Here is a 27,620-nt window from a genome sequence, read left to right as displayed (position 1 = left end):
TCTCTGTTCAGGTGAACAGAACTCATTCTACCATAACTCGTTTTCAATTTCTTCCATTATTATCGTCATTTTTACGTCAACAACAAAATTATTAGCGTGATATTTTATTTTTAGTAACTATTAAAAAAATTATTTTTTCCATACTCGTGTATTTTTCAATTTCACCACTATCATTATTATTATTATTGCACTACCTGAAAACAAATTTTTACAGTACACATGTTTATATAGTGAAAAAAATTTGTTTTTGTTCTTATTCGAAAAGTTCACATTGAATTAATTATTGAAATGATATTTAATATATTAAGAAAAATTATTAAAAAAAAAATTAAATATTCATTTCTTAAAACAGAGTGAACTGAATGAAATGTTTAAGCCTCGTTTCAACAGATTCATCTTCTCCATCAGAAAACATAAATCTTCAACTATATTTCACATGCATTCAAGTAGCGAATCGATTAATATTCACAGTCGAATGTGTCACACATGCGTAAAATACATTCAATGATTAATTATAAAACATGCATAAATCATATCAACTTGTTCATCAATTTATTAAGATGCAGCAATATACTTGCTGCTGAATGTTGAATATAACGCAGTGGAACTTCTCGAAATCACACTTTTCAATATTTCATGCAAAAGTTCCAGTTTTATTAAAACTTTAACTTAAAAACTGTTCAAAATTAGTGCAAATAATAATGGAACTTTTGTTGAAAGAAAAATGTTCATTTTTCAAGTAGAAATGGAAAATCGATAGAATTTAAGCTCATTTTCGCTTCTGCTTAATCTGATTTCCTTAAAAATCACAATCGTTCCATTTCTTTAATAATTTTACACTCTTTACAAAAATTATTTGAAATCCTCTATTTGTATTTTTAAAATTTCCAGAAAATGTTTCCCGCCCAATTTTTACTTTATTAATCTTTTTAAGATCGAAATCATCAAATGGAATTGGTTCATTTATGTTATACTGGGAATATTTGAAAATCGGTTCCAATCACAGACGACAGTTGAAGTTGAACAGTAGTGAATAACAAGAAAATTTGCATCTGTAGACAAGGATATGAATCAATCTCAAATTATTAAAAAAAACAAATAATCTATTTTCAGAGCAAAATATGGAATTATACAATATTTTTCTTTTAATTTATTCTTGTGGAAAAATTTGAATGCACAATGGATTGATGAGCACGAGTGTGAAATGAAAAATTTACAATCTTCTCACTTCCGAATGTTGTCGGATTGGCTAAGAAATAATTGGAAACAATTTCTAACATTAAATAAAGTTATTTAAAAATGAATGAAACTTCATCATAACAACAACAACAACCGTAAATGAATAATAAAAATAGAATTGACTGGATTGATTGATGGAATAATTAATCAAATTAGCAAGATTTAATCGAATAACTGAATCAATTATTCTCTTGCAACCTTCGAATTAACAAACTACAGTAAGAAGAAGATTACTTTTGTAAGTGATGAAAATAAAAAATGGCACTTTATTTCAGAGCCCGTAATGAGCATGTATGTGTATTTATTTGTCGTTAATATTACTGTGATCAATTTGTTTATAATTTATGTCCAATAACAATTTGAGTGATAAAATTTTGTAAATAGAATGACAACAATAAATTGATAAATATATGGCATACTCACAGAATGTCGCAATTCACATAACGTCACTGGCAAACCAAGCAAGCACAACAACAACAACAACATTCATTCTCATGCAAATGATCTGATGCTTGAATTTAATAAACACGGTCAATCGTTTCAAAATGAACAAGCTTTATCTGTCTATCAATGGCCGTATTGTGTGATAAGAACAATGCGATTAATAGGCAGCAAGCAAACCAACCAACCAAGAAAAGAAGAATCGAAACATGAGACAGACAACAAGCATTCATTCCTACAAATACAAAAACAATACAAATCAGTAAAAGAAATTTCATATTTTTTTTATCACAGCTCTAAAAGCTGGTCATTTTTTAAAACAATTATAAAACATTAAATCAGAAAAGAACCTGTAAAAAAACAATTTCAATCGTTTTGAATTATGTTCAATCAAAACACACATCGAACTCATTGTATAATTGGATTTGAACAAGTGTAGCTGAAAATTTTCAAATTAATCAATCTGCTTGCTAATCAACTGGCCTGCAAAAACCGATTCATTCCCTTTATTCTTACATTTTTCGCGAGAAAAGCAATTTAAAGGAAATACATAAAATTAATCGACGCAAATAACAACAACTAGTACAGTGAAATGTAAAATTTTGAATTCTGTGACATATACAGTATGAAAATTATCGCGCAAAAAATATTAATACGATGCTCAAAAGTGTTATCGATGAAAAAATGAATGAATGAAGATTAATGAGCCACGCTCGCTTATTTCTCTGCTACTGGTCGGTCAAGTTGACAGCCGCGCCCGTACAAATTATCAAATAGCAGTACATGTTGGGGATGGCAATTTGGAAAATTTTTGAAAAAAGCCGGCAAACAACAGTGAGAAAACAACAACAACAAGCAAACATTGTAGGTGGTTGGTGAAAATTTTTTAATTACAGTAGGATAAAAGCAAAACTGCAATAACGAACTCACCGACGTAACAGGCAAGAGAATGCGGGAAAATGTGCAGCCAGCTTAGAATCGAGTTATTTCCAAACGGAGAGTGGGCAGTGAGCGACCCTTTGCCTCGATATTCTAAAAAAAATGGAAATGCGCTGCGCTGAAGTGATGCAAGAGAAAAGCACTAGTAGAACAAAAAAACAATTGATCAAAAGAAGATGCTATGCTTTTCATTTTCTTTCTTCTGTTTCATAATTAGAATCCAAAATAAAAGGAGGTGTAGAAGAAGAAGAAAAAGAAGAAGACAATGATGCTGATGCTGATGATCATAATAGCCAGAAGGAGGAGATAGAAGAAGAAGAAGGTGGAGGAGGAGAAGAAGAAGAAGAAGAAGAAAAAGAAGAAGAAGAAGAAGAGGAAGAAGAATAGCAGAAATTAAAAGAGAAAAAAAATACAATTTCATAGAATTAGGCAAACCTTAGAATCCGGCAACACTTCAATCACTGGTACCGATGCCGGTGAAGTAGATCGACCGGTGCTGAAAGTATGACGAAAGGAGGTGAACCGTCCGCTGAAGGAACGGTGGTGATGGTGATGATTAGTCGGATCAAGCCATGGTGGCTTGGACGAAATTTTCAACGTGTTCGATTTGTACAGCGAGCTGGCAATTGCCGGCTGTGAACCGACAAAATCTCGACGTTGAATAGCGGTCGAATTGACGTTCAACGGGTGACTTGGCCAAATCAGATACTTCGAAGTGTCTCTGTAACGAAGCTTTATCGCGGGCGGGGTTTCCACAATCCTCAACGACAGAAGACTCGGCACCGGCGACAACTTGGCCTGCTTGGACGGATCCATCGGCGTTGAAATGGAGAACGCCGTCTTTGGACTGCAGTATCGTTTTCAAATTTCGATTCGATTAATATTTATTTGCACGGCGAAAATGCCTACGTCAGCTCATCGACGACAATAACCGTTGCAGTGAAACCGTCAACTGATTATTCGACAATTTTCAGGGCACGTCAGCGATTGCAAGCATCTGATATTCAAGAATGAAATGTCAAATAATAATTTCGAAAACAATTATTATTATTATTATTATTCAAATTAAGGTTTCAATAAATTGAAATAAATCTCAACAATACTATTTTCACTTCAACTTAATTTTAAATTCAGTCTCAAAATTATATGCAAAAAAAAACGATTGATAAAATAAAAACAAAATATTATACATCGTTGAAGTGACATTATTAAAATCGTTACTGTGAATATTAATGACATGCAAGTACAAATATAAGAAATTTGATGCAATCAATAGAACAGAAAACGTCATCATCAATTAATTTTTCAACAAAATATTATAAATTTTTTTTGATTTATTAATTTAAAATTAAAAGTACTAACAATACAGAATACATTAATAATATTTATTTATCAAGAGAAATTATTGCGAACAACTTTGCCTACAAAAAAAAATTACGAATTTCATTAAATTGTACACTGGCCTTTTGAAGATGTATTCATTGACTATGATGTAGTATCGTCACCGTATAAAGTACAAACAATAGATGACTTGTAGTTGTGCTTGGTCTTCGTCTATTTTACTTTCTGTTAAAGAAAATATCCATTCACCCAGAATAACTTTATTTGAAAAAAAATCCCAACAACCATGTTTGCCGCAAACAAATAAAAAGTCAAACATGCATAAAAAACAAACTTCAACGAACAAAAAATGTAATTTTTGTTCGCCGAACGTTAGAAGAAATGTAACAATTAACAGTTCAACGATAAAAAACAGTTCCCAGAGTAGATGTTTCGTTGAACAACAGAAACAAAAAAGAATAAACTGAATTCAAACTACGACAGACAACAGAAATACGGACTAGAATAGAGTACGAGTAGAAGAAATGAAATATCATGCAGTTCAAAAAATTGCCATGCGAAAGACGAACGGCAGTATCAAATTGTCCATCTGACCGGTACGTGCTTCGAATAACGCCACCCCAGCGCATCCAAGAATCGCTCGAATAATGAACAATGGATCTTTTTTAAGTGGTTCTAAAATATATGAAGAAAATTACTTTTAAAAAAATTGAAATAAACAAATACAATGCCAAAGATGAACGATACCGTCCAGAATGACAGCGAATACGAAAAGCAGCAAGATCATGCTGATAAAATTGGCAAACAATCCTTCGACAGATTTCGAACTGTTCTTGCTCATACGATGGCGTCCAAAGCGAGATCCAACGAGCGCTGCCATCGCATCACCTACACCCACAGAAATAATGCCGGAAAAATGGCGCAACTGAATCTCTGAAATGTCAATTCATAATCTGATCATCAACGGTCAATTAATTAATTAATTAATTCTAGACTAAAGTAGGCTCGTTCACTAATACCGTCAACAGCCGTCACCGGAGACCACCAGATGGGCCAGAAAATCGCCACGAACAAATACAACGGAGTTAAGAACAATTTTCCCTGATCTTGATTATCACCGAAAATTTTTATCACCTGATGAATCCTATTACCAACAGAAGTTATGGACAGAGCTCGAACAGCCTGACAAAAATAGTTGGTTATATGGTGAATGGAACATACTGGAAAAATGATAATGTCAAACAACAACCTCAATAAGAACCATAAAGGCAAACGTAAGAGCGCTGACGCAGTAAGTCAACTGAGGATCAACCAACAAACCACTGACAGCTACCATCACTACGGGCAAGTGGAAAAATTTTCGGTGGACAGTTGTAATGGGGATGTTCATTTTCATACATTTCCGTATAAACATTCCAGATGCCCATACATTGAAAGACCAGAACAAAAACAAATATTTCTGAAAATGACAACAACAAATAAATAAATAAATATATATATGGAAAATTGACGCTCATGTTCGACTTATTTCACCTGTTGTAAAAGTCTGATCATCAAATGTTTCACAGCACCGACTGTACACTGAACGGATGTACAGTAAGCAATCAGAGAAAAGTTTAAAATAATCAAAAAAACCAATTCGAATATTTCGTCACTTCTGAATAGCAAAATGTGCAACACAACCACAGCCGTCCACAACATGGTCCACTTGGGCATAAGCATTAATGGATTTTCAAACGCTGTCACATTGGTAATCTGAAAAAAAGATAAAAAAAACTTTTTTCTTTTGAAAATTAACATCAAAATACAAAAATACAAATACCGCTGCAGCTGCCCTGAACAATCCGTAAAATAATAATTGGTAAACCAGACACAACTCTCCGATGGTAAAGCTGCGCTTGAACCATCGTGAAATATTGTAAAGGGATAAAGCCTGAACAATATAAACAACTGTGCCTAACCACAGAGAACTGGGCGCGGCTAAAATGGAAACAATATCATCTAGTTGTTATCAATCATATATTTTATATTTTTAAAATTATTAATTAACATGACTTACTGACTAATTTGAAATGATCTGGTATAGTTTCGATTCCATTCATGAAGAAAAGATTGACCACAACCACTATATTTCCGACCGAAACACTGCAAAAGGTGGACAAACAAAAGATAGCGACTGGCCACAATTGAACACACTGCATTGCATATGCGGCCATGCTTGCCCAAAATACTGCGTACATCATTGTATGCAACAGAAAATAGCCATTACCATCCCAATCTAAATCAATTTTATAATATAAATACAAACAACTGAAAATGACCAAACATGCCTAACACTTACCAGAACAGTTACCCAGTTGAGCACATTCGATGTGAATTAACAGGGGCAAAATCATACAGCACCACAATCCCATTCCTCTAGTCTTTCTATAAATGAGCATTTTTCTTTTTTCATTCAGACTGAAACAATTTTTTACAAATCCATACCGAGCATTGTTCAAAATGTTCTTCAAGTAATACGCCATGGCATTTGAATGGCTAAGGATATTTTCTGCGTTGACATATTGTTCCATCTTGTAAAAGATTATCAGTATCGGCGCTGAAAAATTGTTTCACAAAAATAATTCATTTCACAACTCTGACAAAATGCATTTTTCGCTTACCATAAATTACTTGTTGGAATGAACCGGATCCACAGATGAGCAACGCAGCCAAAATGTATTCAACGAATCTCTGAAAGAAACAATCACTGGCAATTATCAACGGCTTTCGTGAACGCTTGCAGCTTGATTAAAAATCAGAATTACAATTTTACACCCATCCGTGCCTGTAAAAATTCAACTTATTCTAAAGTTAAACTAGACTGCTTTTAAGCGTGAAAAACTCGAATACATAACAACATAAATTTCGCCATTTGTATAAAAATTTATTCAGAAATGTAAAAAAAATGTAAGCTTTCGGACTGCCTCAAGAAGAGCAGGTGAATTTCGAATTGAAAAAATAACAACAACAAAATATGTCCATTTTCATTCGAATGCAACTGTCAAGAAATTACTTCGACTAAATTTTACCATACCAAACGACAGCAAAAATTTCGACTGAACATGACGAGAAGAAAACAACAATTATACACAGCTTCTAACAAATCGTTCTTTTAAGTTTTATTGCATTCAGAACATACTGAGTAATTTAAAATTAAAAAATTTTTTAAACTTAATGTTGATAAACTATTTTAAAAATAACTATCCTAAACACAGTCGTTCAATTTCTAGCAGAGAACATAAATCTGAACTCATATACACATACATAATATACATGCACATAATGAGTCACTTTTCAACAATTATTTGTTAGACAATTAGATGTATTTACGTTAAAAATTAAAGTCTAATAAGATGATAAATTAATACTAGGAATAAGACAAACAAAATCATAAAATCGATGCAATTTTGTTCAACTTTAGAGCAAAAAAATTGAAAATCCCTTCGAATTAACTGCACAAATAAGACAAACAAGACGTACATTATAATGGCTCACTATGCCGTAAAATTGAATTAAACTAGAGCAAATAACGTCTAAAACATAAATCGAAAACTTACCATGACTTAAGTAGAAAGCAACCGTATCGTAAAGTTAGCAAAATAATTCTTAAATCTGACAAACACTTACAGTAAGCTTGAGCTTGATTTTTTATAGGTGTATTGTAAATTATATTTTTAATTATTATTAATTTAAAAATGCAAAATTTTTAAATAATAAATAATTCCTTAGCAGTGCTGCTTCGTTTCTCTATTTCAACTTCTCTAGTTGTTTCATTTAGTGATCGCAATTTGTTTTGTTAAGTTTAATTACAAAAAATTTTGCCCTAACCAACAAATTTTGTATTGATTTTTCACTTGAAGCTTCATTTTGACTTTTTAAACAATTCTATACAGCTTCCGCATTTTACGGCTGACATAGTGGAAGATCGTCGGTTTTTAACAGAAGTGCAATAGAAGTGCGGATAATGCTTGGATTAATTAGCTGTTGTTATTAAAAAATTAAAAATACCAATTGGTTTGTCTAACGAGGATAACTGACACTTATTTAAAAAATTAATACCGTAATAAACTTATTCAAGTACAATTTGACTTACAATACCGTAATAAACTTATTCAAGTACAATTTGACAATACAATTCAATCGCAAAAAATGACTAATTTTTGTAATTTTTTGGCAGTGTTTATTAGTAAAAAATGTAATAAATATTTCTAAAAATTTACATCGATAAAACATCAACTAATAGTTAGCACCAGTAGCATCATTTTCATCGCATGCATATTTTTTTCAAAAAACTTATCTACAGTAGACCCAGAGTTTGATTTTTTTGGTTTTCGAACACTGCTTGCTTTTTGTTTTTATAGTTTAAGTAAAAACTTAATTTAATTTAATTTAATTTAATTTAATTTGTGGCGTTCGTGTTCGGTTAGTCATTTCATCTGTTTGTGTTTGTTATCTACCTTCGATACTGTCATTTCACGTGCACGATTGTCAAAGATTTCAACCAAGTGTACTTGATTCCATTATGTAATGATGTTTTGAAAAAGACAGATGAATGAGAAAAAGAAAATTGGTCGAATTATTTAAATTTAACAAAGCCACCAACATGTTCATTTGTTTGAATGGCATATTTCGTTCGATTGTCACGCGGATGTGAACGTGTAAAAATGCTCATTAGAATGTAGAAACATTTCCCCATGCAATTAGCGGTTAGTTGTTCGTAACGACAAAACATGTAGGCATTAGCAAGTGAATCAATACTGAATGACTAAATACCTCATTTGTTTTTATTCGGAACACAAAACGCACGACAAATGCAAGTAGAGAACCATGATGCTCAGTTCAAACTTGATGAATTTGTTTGCTTTCTGTACTTCCTCCTCTCCAACATATTTCGAACATTCTTCACCAGAACAGCATGTGGTCGGTATCCAAGTGGTTGCAGAATAACACATAATAAGAATTAAAATCAAAAGAATACATATAAAAACAAAAAACAGAAAGCTTCTCACATATGATAAAGCTAAAACACAAGGAAATATTAATCAGTAGTCTAGAAAAAAATTGGCTAAAAATTACGACACTTATAAGCCAATTTTTCATAGGCAGCGTAACAAATATCTTTTATACAACATATATATATATATATATATATATATACGCACACACACACACGTACATATACATATACACATTCGCAAACATCATATATGTGTACGTATTATGTACAAATAAATGTGTATTTCAAAAAAAGAAAAACAAAAGGTGATCGATCATAAACTGAGAATTCAAAAAATAGAAAAAACAACCAGAAATCTGCTTTCACACTAATTATATAAAAAAGAGTATAAAAAAAGAAACCAAGTCATATGCAGTACTGTACAAAAAAATTTTACATAATGTATATATACAGTAACGCACACCATCTATCTACTACGCAGCAAGTGCAAAACAAATGAATTATAAAAATGAAAACCAGACAACAAAGTGGGGACAATATAGCGAGCGGAACAAAACGAAAACTGCGCAAAAATACGCCTTTTTTTCTTTCTCTTTCTTGCCAGTGTTTCTTGTTTTGGTTCTTCACTTTCATACAGTAGTAATAGTAGCAATAAGCTCATAGTAGAGTCAAAATTGCACATGAATGATGATGATGATGATGATGATGATGATGAAGTCCAATCAATCTCAGTCGGCATGGGAATATCCTGGAGAAGACGACAACGAATTGGTATTGCTTGAGCTGGGCTTTTTCGACAAATTGAGCACCACATCTTGTTGTTGACTGTCTTTTGTCACCATTTCACCATTTGGAGAATACAGTGAACCATACAGTGATGGCGGTTGGAATAATTTTCCTTGACCATTGTTGCTGTTGCCATTGCCGATGCTGCTGCTGCTGCTGCTACTACTACTTACAACAGTGGTAGGATTGATTGTCGGTATGTAGCAGTTTGTCGGCTGCGTGACCGTGGCAGCCGCAGCCGCCGCAGCAGCAAAGTGACTGGTCAAATATGGCGCAAAAATTGCATGCGGAAATGGGGGAATTATCGACGGGTTGGAAAAACTGTTCGGACTGTGAATTGCACCGTACAAAGCGGCTCCGGCGGCCGTCATGAGCTGCGCAGTTGTGGTATTGTTCAGCAGACCTGCTTGGAATGCTGCTGCGGCAGCGGCGGCGGCGGCGGCGGCTGACAAATTGCCGGACGAATCTCGGGCGTTCAACAAATCAGCAGCAGCGACAACAGAAGCTGCAGCAGCAGCAGCAGCAGCAGTTGACGAAGGACTGTTCGCCATTGGTATTTCTCCGTGTCGACCAATACCGTTGACCAATTTGCGATGCAAGTTCTGATTGGCTGAATGCCGATCACGGCTCCTTTTGGACGGAAACGCGGCCGTGCACCCTTTGACTGTACACTGATGCATCACTTTCAAATGGACATTTTGATAGTGCGTTTTAACGCTGAAGTGATTTTGGAAAATTTTTCCACAAGTTGCGCACTGTCTCGGATTGTCTTCGTTGATTGGAATCTCGATCGTGCCACTGCTAGTTTTACATTGGGTTATTACAATATTCGGTGACACTTCGTCACCGAAAGCAAATCCTCCACCACCAGTAGCAGCAGCAGCACCACCACCACCATTGACGACTGGTTGCTTTCTCTTTGCTAATGCATTTGCCTCGTTTGCGTTTATCAACTGTCTAAGCAACGAGCTATTTCCAGCAGTGTTTTTTGTGTCGTTAAAGTTTCCTTCGAAGCAAGGTGAACCGCAATCGCCGATCATCTCCATCACTTCGCTAGCGTTACTTTGTATGGAATTTTCCAAAATGTTCGACCTGCCCATTTCGGTTATGTCTGCTGAATTGGCAATCAAACTGTGCTGAAAAGCAGTTCGTTGTTGCACAGTACTGTTGTACAGTTCATCCAATGATGATGCATATACGTCACGTTGTTGTTGTTGTTGTTGCTGCTGCTGCTGCTGCTGCTGCTGCTGGAAAGTAGACAATGCTTGTGCAGCACCCATTGCTTGCAGTGTATTTGTAAGCTGTCTTAGCAGTGCCGCACTTTGTTCAATTGTTGCCTCTTCTTCTCTATCTTCATCTTCACCATTGCCCTCTTCTCTCACTACTTGGCCTTCGTCGTTATTTCCTTCCTTTCCTCGTCTGTTAGCATCTGTTTGCGATGCTCGTTCCACTTCCTTATCACACGCTTTAGTATTCAATGTGCGCTTCTTGTCATTTTCCGCTAATCCTTCTTCCTCATCTTCTTCCTTCAGTTGATAATTAATTGTTTTCAAAACTGACAACTGGTCATCATCAACAACAGCCAGATGTGAAGATGTTTCAACCGTATTATCATTTTGTATAATTTCGTTCAATTGCTGCTGCTGCTGTTGCTGCTGTTGATGTTGCTGCTCATCAGTCGTATTATCATTAACTTGAGTCAATTTTTTTGGCGTACCACTTTTCCGTTTTCTGGACGAAGAACCAGCGCTTTGATCAGTAGCCGCTGACTGTGTCTCTGATGAACAACAACGTCTATCAACGTTAATTGCTGCTGAATGAGAATTTTGATGAAACTAAAAAACCAAGAAAAAAAATTTATATTAAAAAAATATATATATTTCTCTGCCATTTATTGCAATTTATATTCCGTACCGCCATCATTGTTGAATAGGGTTGGAGAGGAGCTACAAACTGCTGACTGGCGATTATCAGTTGGTCAGCGTTGGGTATGACCGAGGGCAAAGCACTGCCATTGCGAGCCACCGTTGGAGAGTGAAGTTTGGGGTTCAAATTTGCCGAATGACGGTTACGGCTACGACGTGAACTGAACATCATCGTACAACCTTCGATTGTGCATTTGTGCATCTCGCGAAGGTGCACAGCACTGACGTGAATTTTCAACGCTCCTTTATCGCAAAATGTTTTCCAACAAATTCGACACTGCACACGCTTTTTACCAGTCAACGGATTTGTGCCCAAGTTGGACAAATTCCACGGATGGTAGCGTCTAAAATGAATCGAATTCAATTTTTTGTTTTTGTAATGCAGTAAATTTTTCTACACAAATTGCTTTATTTTTCACATTTACCGTGTAGCGGCACGTCGAATGCTGCGCAGTTTTTTTGAATAATACAGCAAAGAATTGATTCCACCATTGCCGCCGTGATGGTGAAGAAGATTATTATAATTGTTGTTGCTGTTATTGATGCTACTGTTGTTGTCATCACTGATCATTCCGTCCTCATTATCATTGTTACTATTGTTGATGTTGCTGCTGCTGCTACTTTTGTCATCTTGAATAGAATTGGTGATGTTGTTTTCTTGGGAAAAAATAAATTGATGAGGTGACGAACCAATAACGGCAGCAGGATAGGAAGACAGTTGTTGCTCGCCGACGGGAATGTTGTGCTGCTGCTGCTGCTGCTGCTGCTGACCATCACTACTGCACGCCACTAGACTACCGAGCTCAGCGTTGCAATCGCCACCATATTGATGATGATGATAATTCGGCAAACGAGCCAAGTCTGTAGAAGCGAAGCACATTGACGGTAGCGTTACTTGAGAGACAGTAGAGAAATGTTCTTGTCGCTGTCTAGTGAAAGCAGACGCAGAAAATGAAACTGAAGAAGCAGAAGAAGACGGCGAAGAAAAAGCAGAGGTAAGGTGAACAGGAAATGGAGGAGAAGTCGAAGAAGAAGATGATGATGAAGAAGAAGGCACTGATGATGAAGCAGAAGAGGAAGCATTAGGCGAAGCAACACTGTCCGACAGCAAAGTTGACGTGCCAGCAGTGGGCATCTTTTGGTCAACCATGCAATTCGTTGTTGTTGTTGTTGTTGTGGTCACATTCAACAAATCGTTGGCTATCGCAGAAACGGGAAAATCACTGCACGACGACGATTTGATGCTGCTTATTTCGGATAAGCAATTTTTACTCGGTGAAGTTATTTCTGTAAAGCAGCCATTCCAAGATCGGTTCGTCGCTGGACCTGGCTTGCCGTTCATTTCCACGCTGAACAACTTCACAGGCTCGGAGGAGACTTTTTCACCGTGCCCTGCGGACAAGTGATCAACAGCCTTGCCATTCAACGACTGCTGACCAATGACCGATGGCAACGGCACCACTGACGGCGGAGCTGTTGATGACAACTGATCAGTAACCATCATTTTCAAAGCCAGTGATCTAGTTTCCGGGAAGCTCAAAAAGAACGGATAAATTAGTTGCTCTTCTTCACGACTGCACATACTCCAGCTGGTCAATTCGCGACCAAATTTATCCTAAAAAGAAATTACATTTTTAAAAAAAGCAATACTGACATAGAAATTTAACAAAAAATCGAAACAAAACAAAAAAATATACAATAATTCCAGCATCACTACTCGTTGAATATTATATTTTATCACTATATTCTGCACACTGGGCAACCGTACCCAAAGAGATTTACTTATCACAAGCAAAAGCAACAACAACAACAACAGCAGTCCATTAAAAGCCAAACCCATCGCCTACGTCACTACGAAAAATTATCCTGTTATCACATGTGGCAGCAGTAAATTTCGACGGTGATTATCATTTATGTGCTGCTTTGTTGAAGATGAATCGACTGTTTGTTGCTTGTCATCAAATAAGTACCATTTTCAATTTAGCTAATCTCACTTAGTTAGAAAATAGTACAGATTTTTAAGTGAAAAATTTTTACAAAAATGAAAAAATGACTATATTAACTTGGAAGATGAAATTATGGAACAAATTTTAATTCAAATATAAATAAAAATACTGATTTCATTTAGCAAAAAAAGAAATATTTCCATAAAACACAAACACTAAATTATATTTAAGTATATGTAAATAATTAATAAAATGAAAAGCTTCAAAAATGAAAGAAAATAAGACTAAAGGTTAATTTTAAGAAATAAATAATAGAAGCATTCGAAAATTATTCAAATACACAAGAATGACATGGTTTACCTCAAGCACATAGCCACGGGTGTAATCATCCATGTTCCAACCGAAAGATTCCAGCAATGCTGGCCGAGCGTTCGGATCAACGCTGCACAGTAAGCGGTCAAGAAGTATTTTCAGTTGAATTGGAACCGCCTGAGCACCAAACAAAACCATCGACAAAATATTGAAAACAGATTTACCATCTCGTGGTTCGGAAAAAATTCCACCAAATACTGTACAAGGTGGTGATGAATTATTGACCGAATGCAACAAACTAGCGGCTAAAATTGAAAACCGTTATTAAAAATGAGAATAAATGGAATTTCTTTTTTATTTTTAATAATAATAATAAGAAGAAGAAGAATTAACAAATGACAAGCTGTGAGTAAGTGATGTTGACTGTGGTGGTAAAAGAGAATAAAAATTCAAAAAAGCATGATAAAGCAAAAAGGAAGCAGAATTAATTTTGTGCGCCTAACGTAGCCCGCTGCTACTGCTACTGCTACTGCTGCTGTTGCTGCTGCTGCTCTGTCTCCGTTATTCCAGCCTGAATGAATGCAAAAAGCTGACAAAGGCACATTTGTCGGCTTCTTGTCACGAATGGGGATAAAGTGGAAAATAGCTTTTAGTGTTGGCCATTTGTTTCTAACTAGGCACATTTCCTGTTGTCTTTCATCGTGACAGAGCGACGGCACGTGCTTGGACGTGTCAGCCGACAGCTGAGGTCGCCATTCGTCATCCGCTAGCAATTATTACCGTAAGATGAAGCTTGTTCACCACGTTAGCTTAGCAAAGTATCGAAAACTGGACAACTGACGTCACAAGATTTCAAATCACAACAACAGCACCGCTGAATTTTGCACAGAGATTGTATCTGTATTGAGAGAAATATTCGTCGCCGGCTTAACCGATTAGCCGTTAAGCAGCCACAGGCAAACAACGGAAGTGTTCCGCGCTCGTGCGCAAGACCGGCAAACAAAACTACGCCGACAATGCTAATGACTGAACGGATAATTAATTTAGTGAAATATTGAAAACAACTTTTTCAAATCAAATCGTACACGCTACTTTTCTGTCATAAAATTCTTTTAAATTGGCAATTTCATTCGTTTCCGTCTGAATCAAAAACTTTAACAATGAAGAAATCAACAAGTTGCATTTTTACAATTTCACAGCTATAAATAAACACACGGAATTCATAGAATAAATTCACATTTGAATATTTTTAGCTATTTTAATTTTTGAATGTTAATGTTTGACCAACCCATTTCTGTCGATAACAATACAACAACGTTGCACTTTCATTGAGACATCAATGGTTGATCAATTACTGCTGCTGAGTGATACTGTTGAATTGAACTGAATAGAAACTTTGATAAATTTGAATAGAAATTGCAATATATTTTTTATTCGACTAGTTACAATTGTTGAATACTTGTGCAAAATGACACTTTTTCGATTATTTTCTTACTTTTTTCTCATTTTTATAAAATTACAATAGCATAAATTTAAATAATGTAAAAATAACATAACGAAGTTTACAAGATAATTTTTGTTAAGGGAACAACAATAAAAACAAAACCAACCTGCACCATGTAAGTAAAAGTAGTGACTTTACAAAAAAGCATAATTAAATTGATGTCAACTTGTTCAATTGTTGTTGTATTAAATATGTAAATACTGTTAAGATAAAATTTACATTTACACTGAAAAATATTAGCACAGTAACAGCTAGCTTACCGTCGTTCATAATTTTATTGTTCGAAAATCAGAACTGTATCAGAAAATACGTTCGCTTGTAAAGTTGAATATTTTATACTACACTGAACTGTTACAGCTGTACGTTGCCGAACGGTGTACTCTATCTTGTTTCTCAGACACATCTAATCAAGCATCTTGAATTAATAGATGTCAATGTCAGTTATGCAAATTTTTGTTCAACACAATACAAATAAAGAAAATGATCAAGTAAAAGTGTGCAAACAAGCGTCAAGCGTCGTTGCTTGTGTTGTTGCTGTTGAATGAGCGAAAGACAGAAACGACACTACTCTGGAAGGGATTCTTCATCAGACTGCGCGCGCGCACACACATACACACACACACACGCACACCATCACCACCACCACCGCCACCACCACGCACACCGCAACAAACTTTGCTACGCAGATTGGCCCGCTTTGCCGCCATGCTATTATGATTCAGACCGACATTTTTTACTACCTCCCATCGTTGTTGTTGTTGTTGCAGAGCTGTTGCTGACAACCACATCTGCATGTGGCAAAAAAAGCGCTATTTAGCACAGAATATCATCGCATCACATGAAATACTTAGCTGAAACATTACGAAAATACATTTTTCCTGTTGCAATTACTTTCTTATATAAAAAAAATGTTACAAGCAATTCCATTATTTATAAACATTTTTCTTACTCTTCTGATAATCGGCTTAGTTAAGAAATGTTGAAACTGTGAGCACTTTTAAACGCCGAATAGCCAGCAAGCTGTTAGCTACGGTGCAACATTCACTAACAACAACAACAACAACAACAACAATAATAATGATAACAATCACATATCGAATTTTACAGTTAAAAATGAATTGAAAAAGGAAAAAATTAATAACATTCTGAAATAATTTTCTCTCATCATAATGCATGATGGATACATTTCCTCAATGAATAAAAATTGTTTCAATTGTTGAAATGCTACAATATAAAAAATGAACAATAAAATGAAAACACTTGTGCAAGCATTAAAAATTTTATCTCCCTCTCTAAAATCGACAGCTCGGCGCGGAAAAAGTGTGTAAATTTTTTCGTCTGTTCGCAACGCGTCCAGTCCAACTCTCTCCTCATCGTTGTAATATCCTATTGGATCTTGGTTTGAATTGGTTTTTTTTTCTGTTGCGCTTCAATTTTCCACCACAAACTTTTGCAATTGGAAATTTGCCGGCTAAAATTGAAATAAAACCCAAGACAACGCGTCCATCTGGAGACGTCGTTCAAGTTAAACTGTCTGGTACTCACAGCCGATATACGATGATAGCCAGCTTGCTTGATTTTGCTAGCTTCCTGGTTTTTTATTTATCTTTTGCTTTTCGGTTATATATATAGATTTTTTTAAATATTATTAATCATTATCACCATCATGCTTTCACGTCAAGTTCAAGAGAGCAGCACATTAAGAGAGAGAGAGAGAGAAAGAGGGGGAGAGGGAGAAAGGTTGCTGTTGCAGTAGTAGCAGTAGTAGTAGTAGTAGTAGTGACCGCAGAAGTTTGAAAATCAGCACTGACACACTGAAAGGAATGAGAACAATTTTGCTGTGCAAGTCGACGAACAGCAGCAGAAGCAGCAGCACGACAGTGGTGCAACAGCTTGGAAACATACTCTTTCATTTTTACATATCTTTTCAACTTTTTATCAATTCACATATTTTTGAAAGAAGAAAAAAAATCAGTAAATTGAGCAGGGAACAAAATGTGTAATGCAACAGACTCTATTGTAATAATAATAATCCCATTTGGTAGTTTGTAAAAATTTTTTCAAGTTTAAAATTTTCAAATTCTTTTTGTTGTTCATGTGAATTGATAATAATTTTCTTATAAACAGTTTTCTCAACTATTATTGCATGTCGACCCTGTCCGAGTTAGTAGTTGCAATCTCATACAACAGAATAATGGTAAATTATTGAACTTTGCATTGCAAAAGCATTGAGAAGCACTGGTGTAGCAAGAAAATGCAAATAATCAGGTCAGATAATTTGGCAAACGTTTCGCGTATGTTTGCACTCGAAAATGCAGGTAAATCAACTCAGTCGACACTTTCCTCACTTTGACACATTCCAAAGTCTGTGCAGCTTTTTCCTACTTTTAACAGCATTTCTGGTAAAACGGCTGTTTTGACTTTTTCAAAAAGTCGTAATACTGATTTGATCAAATAATGTATAGATATATATATATATATATGACGTGCTGAAAGTGAATTGGCATATATTCAAAGTAGTGTGCAATTTCAAGAAGCTCGTTAGAATAATTATAATAATGTATAGGGCGTATTTCGAAGATCAAAATTGACTACAGAGCTTAACGACGTGCTGTTGTTTTTCATATTGCTTGTGAAAAAGTGTCAGGCGGTGCTGTCCGCGGGTAAGGTAAAAATGAACGGGAAAGCCGCCAAACAGCTTGCATGTAAATTTTCAATCTTTCCAGCCAAAAATCTTCTTTCCAACCTGCAGACGTTGTAGGTAAACTGCGGAGGTGGTGTGCGTCGCGACGGGGCCAACAAGCTGACGTCCGAAATTGAAGTGACAAACGATCGTGTCAACAGCGGTCGAATAACCAACATGCTTTCAAATGAAGCTTGAACAACAGCTGCCATTGGCGAACGGCTTGGTGCCAGACGGATCCATCGGTGGCACGCTGTCGTCACCACAAGCGGACAAAGCCAGATGGCGTCGTCAACAGCGGATAGAGAGAAGCGCGAGCAAGCCAACGGGAAAAAGCCTATCACATTTGTCGCGCTTTCAAACGCAGCTGACAGCTTTTTTATTAGCTTGCCAAGCGGTCAACTAGCTATATATTGCCAGCTTATTTTCAATGTACGTGTGTCGTAGCAGTTGTTGTCTTGGAAAAACACAACGGACGCTTGCTTGTCAAACTTGCTGCAAAAGGTCAAATGGCGCCGCTTTGCGAGCAGCATTTATGGCCAAGGAACGCCAGCCGCGCTTCTGGCGCGTTTTTCATACACAGATGCGGCAGAAGTTTTCCATTTTCCAATGGCAGAAGCGTCGTGCGGTCAACTATGGCCAACGGACGCAAAAAGTCTAACCAACCACGCGTCCGTCCTGCCGCGTGCCAGTCAACATCCGCCGCGTCCGCTTCTCAAAATCCTTTCACTAGCCGACAACCCAGCGGCTCAAATCACAATCCTGACCGACTACTTTTATTTGTGTTCCAAGCTTCTACATTTCACATACTTATTTTTGCTGACAAATTGCAATTACTATTCATTCAATCATTCTTGCCTCCTACTACTTTTCATGTCTCTTGTCTGGCTGAGAAACGAAAACAACACTAAATCATTAAGCTGAACCAGCTAGATAAAATTTTTGAGAAAAATGGGGATATATGACAATTGGAAGTTAGAATTGAAAACAAAATCAAATAAATCTTTTTCTTCCATTTCCAATTTTCCTCTATTCATGCTTATATTATTTACTTTGAAACATTTCAACCGTAAGCTTTTTGTCAGCAACCTACATACAACAACGCATGTGTCGTAAATAAATAATATTTTCAATCGAATGTCCACGTGGCATTTTCAAATTTAACATAAAAGAAAGCGCCATGTTAATTAATTGTAATTTTCGAAATTTTCGCTCAAGTTATGAAAATTGTGCCTGCCTGCATGCATGCATACATGCATTATAATGATAAACAAAAGCACTGGAAATTGATAGCCAACTGGATGGAGGCAGTTCGTGTCATTGCATTGAAAGAAAAAGCATTGCTTGCAAAAATTGGTTGCGGCAAAAATGCGCATTTCTAAAAATATGAAAAATCAACTGTCAAAATGATATTCATCGAGTATTTCAGAGGGTAGTTGAAATTTCACATTCGAATGTTGTTGATTTTTGGCTGTTCAACTGCGAATCGGTTCAACATCAAATAAAGCCAAGTACGCAGATTTTGCAAATATGCAAATTATTACTATGAATCCGGTGTAATGGGAAATTGGACGAAAGCCTACTTTTGAAAAGCGCGAGCAATTTTGGATAGGAAAATTTGCCTCCGTTTACCGCATACAACTATTATAATATTTATCACTCGTGAAATTGAAAATGCATATTTTTTTGTGTGACATGAGTTAATTTTGTAAACTGTTTACGGTATGTAATATGTTGAGATGAAATATTGTAGACAGTGGATAAATTGAATTACAGAAAAAGACATTTTCCCTGGTACAAGAGGATAGCACACAACTTTTTCATACATACCATGCGAAAACCAACTATGATGGCATCGGTCACAGTACCGCGTATTGTTGACGTCGGCACTGAAATTAGCACACCGACAATTTGCAATTGAACAAGATGCGATCGATAAACAATGCTTAAATAGTAAAGGGAAATTTGAATAATTCTAAACGATAACAACGGCTGAATTAATTTTGACTTACGTGAATGTTGGATGTGTTGAACAATGCACTGTTGTCAAGATTTTGATCCATGTTAGCTTGATCAGCCGGTATGGTTGGCATGTTGACGACTGAGTGGAGGAGGATGCTGAAAGTTGAAAAATGAAAGCTTATGAGGGAAAAGCCGATTGGCGGCGCACGGAGAGCAAGAAAAAGAAAGAGAAAGAGAAAGAGAGGGAGAGAAAGAGAGTGAGAGAGTCACTCAGTAGTCCTATTTGCTGATTCGTTCAACGACGACACACGAAAGCCAAATGGAATAAAGAAACGAAAAAGCAGGTAGATTAGGATAGATGTCTGCGGCGCCTGTTTGTCGTGGTCTTCGCTGATAGCCACTGGTCACCTGTCGTCGGCTTACTTTACCCTATAAAATGAACATTAAACGGTCAACAGCGTGTCGGCATTTTCACCACTTTTTATTAAAGCTGAAATTAGCTCTCTCCTTCAAAAAAAGGATAAACAAAATTAGTAAATAATAATTACAAATAATTAAGAATAAGAAAATGGAAATTTGAATGTAAATGTATTGTTTTATTAATTTTTGCAGTCAGTATTCAAGCTTGGAAGGGTGAAAAATAAATTTCAACTGCACACGTGGACGAAGATGAGAGGAAATGATGAAACTGAAGCTGATTAATAATGGATAACGTACTTTCGGTAAATCAGATTCAAGTTCAAGCTTGTCGACTTGTCAACAAATCAAACAATGAAAAATTTGCATCGGCCATCACCGGGCCTCATCTAAACGACCAGCGCCCATTTTTGTCACCGAAGCTTCTCAATTTGCAAAAGCCGGCCTTGATCAACGCGCTCAAGCACCGGCTAACTAACAAGCATTGAATCATGATAAAATAAAGACAAAACAACACAACACAACATAATACAACAATATTACCTTCACGTGATTGAACAAACACACCAAAATGAGCAAATCTGATCATCACAGAGTTTGGTGAAAATTCACCATACTATTTGTTTAATTACAATTAACATCAGCGAAATGCATATTAATTTTTTAAAAAAAAGTTATACGATGTAATAAATTTCATCTCTTTGATTTGATCATTGAAAAGTTTTGATTTACAACAATAAAACAAACAACAATAAACCAAATATATTCCTCTATTCAAATTTGACATTGTCACATAATTGAAATGAACATCTTTTATTTTTGACATGGATTTTCTCTCCCTCTCTCCCTCTTTTTTTCTTCTTTTTTTATATATACTGCTCAATTTTGGACAACAAACTTTTCAAATGATTCAAATTCAAATAAATTGAAGAAAAAATTTTTTCAATAGCGCTACTGATCAATATGCAAATTTTTCTGTCAAATGTTCGTGACACAACAAAATGTTTACCTGCTTGAAAAGCAAAAGTTTGCTGAACTGTATACTACTCACTCGAAACGCTTATTTTCTTCTTTTAGTATTTTTTTTCTACTGAAATTGAGTTGCTCTGTTCTTTTCGAAATAACCCATACAAATGCCTTTTTTCTCCTTTTGTTCAGCTTGTTGGTGTGCAAAGTGAAAAAGTAAACCAATCAACGTCGACCGAAAGTAGCAAAAGAAGAAGAAGAAAACAGAATTCACACACACACACACACACACATATACACAATATACAATGCGCATAGATGTTCAAATGAACGGCCAAAAAAATGGAAATCAAGCTTTCGAAATGCAACTCAAAAAATAAACATATTCCACACTTTGCTACTGTAACAGACAAATGTGTGTGTGTGTGTGTGTGTGTGTGTGTGTGTGTGTGTGTGTGTGTGTAGTATTTTTCTTCTTCTTCTTTTTCTTCAAATTTCAGCTTATCCATTTGGAGCTTTCAACGTTTACACAGAATAAGCAAAATATGCAGATAAGTTTTTGCTTTCTTTCTGTTGTTTCTTTTTTTTCTGCAAATCAATGAATGCAAACAATGTGTTGTTGTTGCATTCAGTTTTATTTCAGTTTTATTGTAATATCATTTGAAAAAAATTTGAAATTCTTTCAAAAAATTTTCATTAGTTGACCAAATGTATGCAAATTTTTTTCGTCCAAAATTCAGATTAAAATTGTCAAACATGAAAATCAAAAACAACAAAAAACAAAAACTGTAGTCATAAAATGGGAATGAAGAGAAATTTCTCTTTTTCTTTGACGAAAGAGAAGCTTCGAAACAAAACTTTATCTTATCATAAACTTTTGCAATGAAAAAAATAGATATATATATATATATTGCATAGTTTTCTTTCGATTCAACACATTTAACATCCATTATGAAATGTGAGTTGTGATAATCGTTGTTGTTGTTTTGTCTCTGCAATTTATTCGGAAAAAAAGTCATATATCTTTATAATAATTTATCATAAATTTATTCACTTACATTTAATCATTTATTTTTTTTCAAACAGAAAAACCAACATAAATTCTTATTTATAATTTTGTTTTTGAAAAATTGCAGAGAAAGAGAGAGAAGGGGGGTATGTAACTGGGTTGCAAATTACAAATGCAAGCATAGAATTTATACCTGATACAACGGTGCATGCTGGGTGTGTTGCCGTGTTGAAAAAGCCAAACAATCAGTTAGCAGAGTGTGAAATTGAAAAATACAACTCGACAAATAGCAAAATAATTGTTGGAAAATTGTGCTTTCTTGGTTTCAGTTCTGTTCTTTGGCTTCTTCAAATATTCGTCCCTCCGACTGCAACAATAACTACTGTTGGTGTAGTGTATTGCGAAACTAACTGTTCGGTGAATTTTTCCACCACGTCAACGTATGTCGAAATGGTCGATTCTGCTTCTTTAAACAACAATAACAATCACAATTATAAGCATAAATCTTAAGTAATAAAGAGCCGAACAGTAGCGAGCACAAAATTCGTCGTCCACCATGCACAGACGGACAACAACAGTGAAAAGTGAAAGCTTAGCCGGAAAGTGTAATATGCTTTTACAATTTGATTGCAAACAAATTGGCTGATGCTTAAAATTTTGAAATGGCGTTTTTTCATTGTCAACATCATCAATCAGACGCGCTTCTTGGACCCGGGCACGTCGTCTAATTCGTCGCCAACTGCAACGTTGAGTCTGAAATGCTTGCACACAGCCGTTGCGGCGTTGGCGCAGAAGATCCTGGAAAAAAATGGACTCTTTATTATAATTTGCAACAATTGGAAATGGCAAACAAAAGTCACAAATTTCTGCAAGACAAACTTCAACTTCACTTCGTCTGCTAGGTATATTGGTTCGTGTTTTTTCCATTATTTTTCTCTTTTACATCTTCTTCCTTTGCAATGCAGCCGTATCCGTTGGAGCGCTGTCTCTTCCGTGCGTCATACGTACGTTGTTGTCAGCTTTTCAGTGTTTTGTTTTTCACCTGCTTTTCATAACTCCATTTTCCACTACATTCAACAAAACAACACTTTGAACAGTTCTTGTTCAAATTTTGAATTTGGTCATTTTCATGCAAATTTCACGATCAACTTACACTGATACGACACTGAAAAACATTTTTCCCATTTATTATCTCAATCGACAACCATAGAAAATTATACCCATTCGAAATTTACACAACGTTCAGAATATCCTGACTCATTTGTATGAAATTTCAAATTTCACAACAACAGGAAAAGAGTTCTGTTTTGGGTTGTTCTAATTCAACCATTTATATTCAAGGCGATTTCTTTCCGTTTAACCAATTTGCACGAACAAAAATCAACAAGTGCAATTTGTGCAGAGTAAAGACAAAAAAAAGCATAAATGCGTCTTTGCTAGTGGAATGGAATGCAGTCATTATAAAAACCAAGGAAAAGCAGAAACGTTCAAATCGACGTCTTTTACAATGCAACATTTTTTACAAGAAACATCCATCATCAACTCTGCTTTGCCTAATTTTAAATACTTTTAACCGTGGATTTAATATTTATCAAATTATCGGACAAATCTTGCAACAAGAAAGAAAACTTTGTACAACAATTTGACACAAGTAGACACAAGCAGTGCTGGGTAGACTGAATTACCCGAAAGATGAAAAAATTGTTCCAGAAAATTAACATATTCATAATTTTGGTCTTGTCTTACTTTTTATGGTTGAATTTTTTCGTTCGAGTCTGGCAGTGCAATCGACAATGATGCCAAAAAAATGAAAACAACTCAGAATCCTACTGTACAATAGAAATTAGCAAAAAAATGTTCCAGTGCTTTGTGAATGTGAAGATGTAAAAATTTTCCATCATAATTTGTCAATGATGCTGTGACAAAAAGCGATTCTGTCAGTAAAATGAATAATAATATTCGATGAAAAATACAAATAGAATGGCATCTACCTATTAATTACATGTCAGGAAATTTCCATATCATCCAATCACAGATAACACCTACTTTTTAATACTACTGTACTTCTTATTGTGTTGTGCATGTACTGTATATATGTGAAATTCAATGAATCATTATCACATGTGACTAGAATTGTAATTTCTTTCTATTTGGTTACAAATTCAAAACTCTGAACTGGTCATAGTCATTCATGGTCATATAATGGGCCTGCACCATGAAATGGTAAAACACATTTCCTTTCGGAAATGTTAAAAGTTACCGTTTGGTCAAAAAATTTCCAAATCATCTATAATCATTCGTGTTTTCTTTGAACCTAACTTTAACAATACAGCATATTAATTTTAAATTCTGTATTCGATGAAAATATTACAAAACGGTGAAAGAAAAGGACGACAAATTGCAAGTCGGTCCATACAGATAATGATGATGATGATGATGATGATGATAAACAGCCTTTTCAGTTTGAGACAGTGTTCAATCATATATGTGAAAGACAGACAGACAGTGAGCATGTGTAGATATTTTCATAGTTGAAAACTAAATAATTCCACTTCAGTGGAAGGAACACTTTTCTAACGAACCAAATTACCATCGAATTTAGTCACAGACATTCCTGAAAGTCGATAAAATCAAGTTAATTGCCGTGATTTTCCGACTGCTCTTTCTCATTTCAGTATAATTTGAATTTCGAGTAAGAATTCAAGTGGATGGGGTATCGTTCAATCGGCATTTCAAATTTCAGCACCCATACGCACAATCGACGCTTTGTGCTCAATCAATATGCACTTGTTGTGCTGTAAATGTGATAAATGTCAAATTTGATTTTACAATCTTTCGAACTGATCGATTGACAAATTACATCGATTGCAGTATGTACCGATTTCATGCACTTGATAAATAATAATAAATAATAAGGATAAGGGCATACTTTTAATCGCTTGTTGTTGTTTCTTTTGCACACATGCATTTCACAGTCCAGATGTTATTAGTTGTTTTATTCTAATCACAAATCATTCATTGATGAATGAATTTTTTTCAACCAATTCAAAGAATTAATTCATCTAATAAAAATGATGCAATTAATAACATGCTGAAATTAGCATATTGTCTATCGACTGAACACTAACAATCATGAAGCACAAGTGAATGGTTTTGGTTTATGCTTGGAATTTAGTCGAGAATGTTCAAATTCAATGCTTCATTTTAAATGTTGACACACACACGCACACAACATTATAAATATTTGAGCTTTGTAAAATAACTTTTATGTTTTGATAAACTATACCAAATAAGAACAATATTCTTTTTCAATAAGTGTATTTCAATTGTGTAATTTTGATCATGAAATGCGTGGAAAATGAAATTTGTTTCAACTGATCTGTTGGAGGACAAAATTTTGCCTTTGAAAATGAAATGAATCGAGTGAATGGAATTGAATTCTTCGACATTAATTAGATGATTGCTGCCTTATTAATGCTGTGAGATATTGGGAGACCTAGTGAAGTCGCAAATTTCAAATTTATCGACCGATGTTGCAAAAATTTTCATACTGATACTACTATATATATATATATATATATATATATATGAGGAAAATATTCAAACAAATCAGCATTTACTTCAAATGACCACTAATAACAACAATAAATAACTACTTGAAATGAAATATTTTTCAAATTCACAGAAAAAGCAATCGCCATTATTCCATGGAATATAGTGAAAATTAAACGCTCGGTGCATAAAATGATGAAGATAATTTAGGATGAGATTAATTAATGATTTCCAAAAAATCTGTAAAAGTTACACAAGTGAACATTTCAAATTTTGACAAGTATATTCGTGGTATATTTGCAAAATGCTAAAATAATATGTGAATTATTTCTCAAATGATCAAAGAAAAAAAAAGATCATCAAATGTGACATTGGAAAAAAAAATCATTATCATTCTGAAATATCAGTCTGAAAAATTGCAATTAGACAGACATAAAACGAATTAATTGTAGTGCTTTTTTCTCATTTCTTTTTTGTTTTTAAAAAACTCTCAATTTGGAATATTTTTATGAGTATGTGTAGATTTTTTTTTGCATAATTTATGCAGTTAAAAATTATACGTTGTAAAATTGAAATGTTCATATCTATATTTCGAAAAAAAAACTGAAGAAGAGAGAATGAATGATAAATTAAACTATCGGTGATGAATTTTGTCAAGTAGAAAGTAGAAATTCATTAGAATTGCATTTCTCAACCAAACCGTTGCTGCACTTAAGAAAATTGACAAATAATGACAATTCTTTTCTTGAACATTTGCACAATTGCCAAATCACCTTCTGACGCAAAATTAGTAAAAAATAAAATAAATATAAAACTGTTCTGCATGTATAATTTATATAATGAAAAAAAAAACTGCAAATAAAACTATATAGATGAATGATGGAATAAAACTTACATTACTGTATACGTGTTGTAGTGAAAAGTGAGTGGAACGATAAGTGATTATCGATGATACTTGCTTGATACATGATTTAGCGATTTGTAATACGTGGAAAAGTAATGTTCATCATTTGAACTTTGAGCAAAAGCGAACGTTCAATTTGATAATGGAAAATTTGAATATCAAATAATGGAATAAATAAATAATATGGAAAATTTTGACCTTATCAAATTGGCTGAGTTTAATCATATTTTTGTATTGGCATTTTTCATACATAAAAATATTCGAAATTCGTAACGGAAAAAACAACCGAATTTAGTAGTTTAGTGAATTTAAATGAAATTGTTGTCGGTCGTGAATCGAACAATACAGGCAAACAAACTGTCCAGAGAGGGAATTCAATTATTTCCATATAGTACTACCATGACGAAAAATAAATAATACCCAGTTGTAGTTGATTGTCTGATTTGAATTGGTAGTAAGGGAAAAAGAGAAGGTCGGGAGATATTGACAATTACAGTCAGATATATATATATGGATTTCAGCTGCTTGCATGCAACTTTTGTGACGATTTGCATTTGCAAGAAAAAAACGTTGACTACTGACCAATACCAACACCAACCATTTGCATTAGTTGGCAATCGTGTTCTGCTTGTTCTGTTCAGGAAAAGGAAATGAAGAGGGCGTTGAAAAATGAAATAAAATAAAATTTCAACAAC

General features: G+C 34.7%; 6 protein-coding genes across 6 annotated transcripts; 1 reads left to right on the top strand and 5 right to left on the bottom strand.

Annotated features, from left to right (window-relative positions):
* Window positions 1-1,757: 1,757 nt before the first annotated feature.
* Window positions 1,758-6,781, bottom strand: Tsp_05654 (putative phosphatidate cytidylyltransferase). Its single transcript, XM_003371969.1, has 13 exons — window positions 6,776-6,781; window positions 6,624-6,693; window positions 6,302-6,559; window positions 6,020-6,238; window positions 5,783-5,940; window positions 5,494-5,715; window positions 5,281-5,419; window positions 4,980-5,180; window positions 4,708-4,893; window positions 4,530-4,635; window positions 3,055-3,466; window positions 2,611-2,737; window positions 1,758-1,915 (listed from the first exon to the last, which is right to left on the bottom strand). Exons 1-13 carry the CDS (start codon window positions 6,779-6,781, stop codon window positions 1,758-1,760), a joined length of 2,262 nt encoding a protein of 753 aa, XP_003372017.1.
* A 2,906-nt stretch (window positions 6,782-9,687) lies between these two features.
* Tsp_05655 (zinc finger protein) lies at window positions 9,688-15,835 on the bottom strand. Its single transcript, XM_003371968.1, has 9 exons — window positions 15,743-15,835; window positions 15,284-15,311; window positions 14,766-14,954; window positions 14,432-14,694; window positions 14,153-14,233; window positions 13,977-14,105; window positions 12,096-13,285; window positions 11,660-12,014; window positions 9,688-11,580 (listed from the first exon to the last, which is right to left on the bottom strand). Exons 1-9 carry the CDS (start codon window positions 15,833-15,835, stop codon window positions 9,688-9,690), a joined length of 4,221 nt encoding a protein of 1,406 aa, XP_003372016.1.
* A 983-nt stretch (window positions 15,836-16,818) lies between these two features.
* Window positions 16,819-17,345, bottom strand: Tsp_05656 (hypothetical protein). Its single transcript, XM_003371967.1, is given in 3 exon segments — window positions 16,819-16,903; window positions 16,922-17,022; window positions 17,217-17,345. The coding sequence occupies 3 exon segments, from the start codon at window positions 17,343-17,345 to the stop codon at window positions 16,819-16,821; spliced, it is 315 nt and encodes a 104-aa protein (XP_003372015.1).
* A 730-nt stretch (window positions 17,346-18,075) lies between these two features.
* Window positions 18,076-18,648, bottom strand: Tsp_05657 (hypothetical protein). The gene is made up of 2 exons (XM_003371966.1): window positions 18,552-18,648; window positions 18,076-18,482 (listed from the first exon to the last, which is right to left on the bottom strand). The coding sequence occupies exons 1-2, from the start codon at window positions 18,646-18,648 to the stop codon at window positions 18,076-18,078; spliced, it is 504 nt and encodes a 167-aa protein (XP_003372014.1).
* Window positions 18,649-19,832: 1,184 nt separating this feature from the next.
* Window positions 19,833-20,208, bottom strand: Tsp_05658 (zinc finger protein basonuclin-2). The gene is made up of 2 exons (XM_003371965.1): window positions 20,128-20,208; window positions 19,833-20,060 (listed from the first exon to the last, which is right to left on the bottom strand). The coding sequence occupies exons 1-2, from the start codon at window positions 20,206-20,208 to the stop codon at window positions 19,833-19,835; spliced, it is 309 nt and encodes a 102-aa protein (XP_003372013.1).
* Window positions 20,209-22,005: 1,797 nt separating this feature from the next.
* On the top strand, window positions 22,006-23,050 carry Tsp_05659 (hypothetical protein). Its single transcript, XM_003371964.1, has 3 exons — window positions 22,006-22,015; window positions 22,597-22,909; window positions 22,981-23,050. The coding sequence occupies exons 1-3, from the start codon at window positions 22,006-22,008 to the stop codon at window positions 23,048-23,050; spliced, it is 393 nt and encodes a 130-aa protein (XP_003372012.1).
* The last annotated feature ends 4,570 nt before the right edge of the window (window positions 23,051-27,620 follow it).

This window comes from Trichinella spiralis (assembly GCF_000181795.1).
Source record: "Trichinella spiralis strain ISS 195 chromosome Unknown Scfld9, whole genome shotgun sequence".
NCBI lineage: Eukaryota > Metazoa > Nematoda > Enoplea > Trichinellida > Trichinellidae > Trichinella > Trichinella spiralis.
This window is presented reverse-complemented; position numbering and strand designations above follow the sequence as displayed.

What these genes read in the sequence shown, in the direction of transcription:
- Tsp_05657 (XM_003371966.1), bottom strand. Translation starts at nt 18,648, where the DNA reads ATGCTGCTCGCAAAGCGGCGCCATTTGACCTTTTGCAGCAAGTTTGAC. An exon ending in CAACAACTGCTACGACACAC is followed by an intron (nt 18,483 to 18,551) that starts GTACATTGAAAA and finishes AAAAGCTGTCAG; the next exon opens with CTGCGTTTGAAAGCGCGACA.
- Tsp_05656 (XM_003371967.1), bottom strand. Translation starts at nt 17,345, where the DNA reads ATGAAAGAGTATGTTTCCAAGCTGTTGCACCACTGTCGTGCTGCTGCT. An exon ending in CTGATTTTCAAACTTCTGCG is followed by an intron (nt 17,023 to 17,216) that starts GTCACTACTACT and finishes ATAAAAAACCAG; the next exon opens with GAAGCTAGCAAAATCAAGCA.
- Tsp_05659 (XM_003371964.1), top strand. An exon ending in AATTTTTCCACCACGTCAAC is followed by an intron (nt 22,910 to 22,980) that starts GTATGTCGAAAT and finishes ATAAATCTTAAG; the next exon opens with TAATAAAGAGCCGAACAGTA.
- Tsp_05654 (XM_003371969.1), bottom strand. An exon ending in TGTTCAGGGCAGCTGCAGCG is followed by an intron (nt 5,716 to 5,782) that starts GTATTTGTATTT and finishes TCTTTTTTTCAG; the next exon opens with ATTACCAATGTGACAGCGTT. An exon ending in AGTGATGGTAGCTGTCAGTG is followed by an intron (nt 5,181 to 5,280) that starts GTTTGTTGGTTG and finishes TCATTTTTCCAG; the next exon opens with TATGTTCCATTCACCATATA.
- Tsp_05658 (XM_003371965.1), bottom strand. Translation starts at nt 20,208, where the DNA reads ATGCCAACCATACCGGCTGATCAAGCTAACATGGATCAAAATCTTGAC. An exon ending in TCAACACATCCAACATTCAC is followed by an intron (nt 20,061 to 20,127) that starts GTAAGTCAAAAT and finishes TTACTATTTAAG; the next exon opens with CATTGTTTATCGATCGCATC.
- Tsp_05655 (XM_003371968.1), bottom strand. Translation starts at nt 15,835, where the DNA reads ATGTGTCTGAGAAACAAGATAGAGTACACCGTTCGGCAACGTACAGCT. An exon ending in TTTGAAATCTTGTGACGTCA is followed by an intron (nt 14,695 to 14,765) that starts GTTGTCCAGTTT and finishes AATAATTGCTAG; the next exon opens with CGGATGACGAATGGCGACCT. An exon ending in CCTATTCAACAATGATGGCG is followed by an intron (nt 11,581 to 11,659) that starts GTACGGAATATA and finishes TTGGTTTTTTAG; the next exon opens with TTTCATCAAAATTCTCATTC.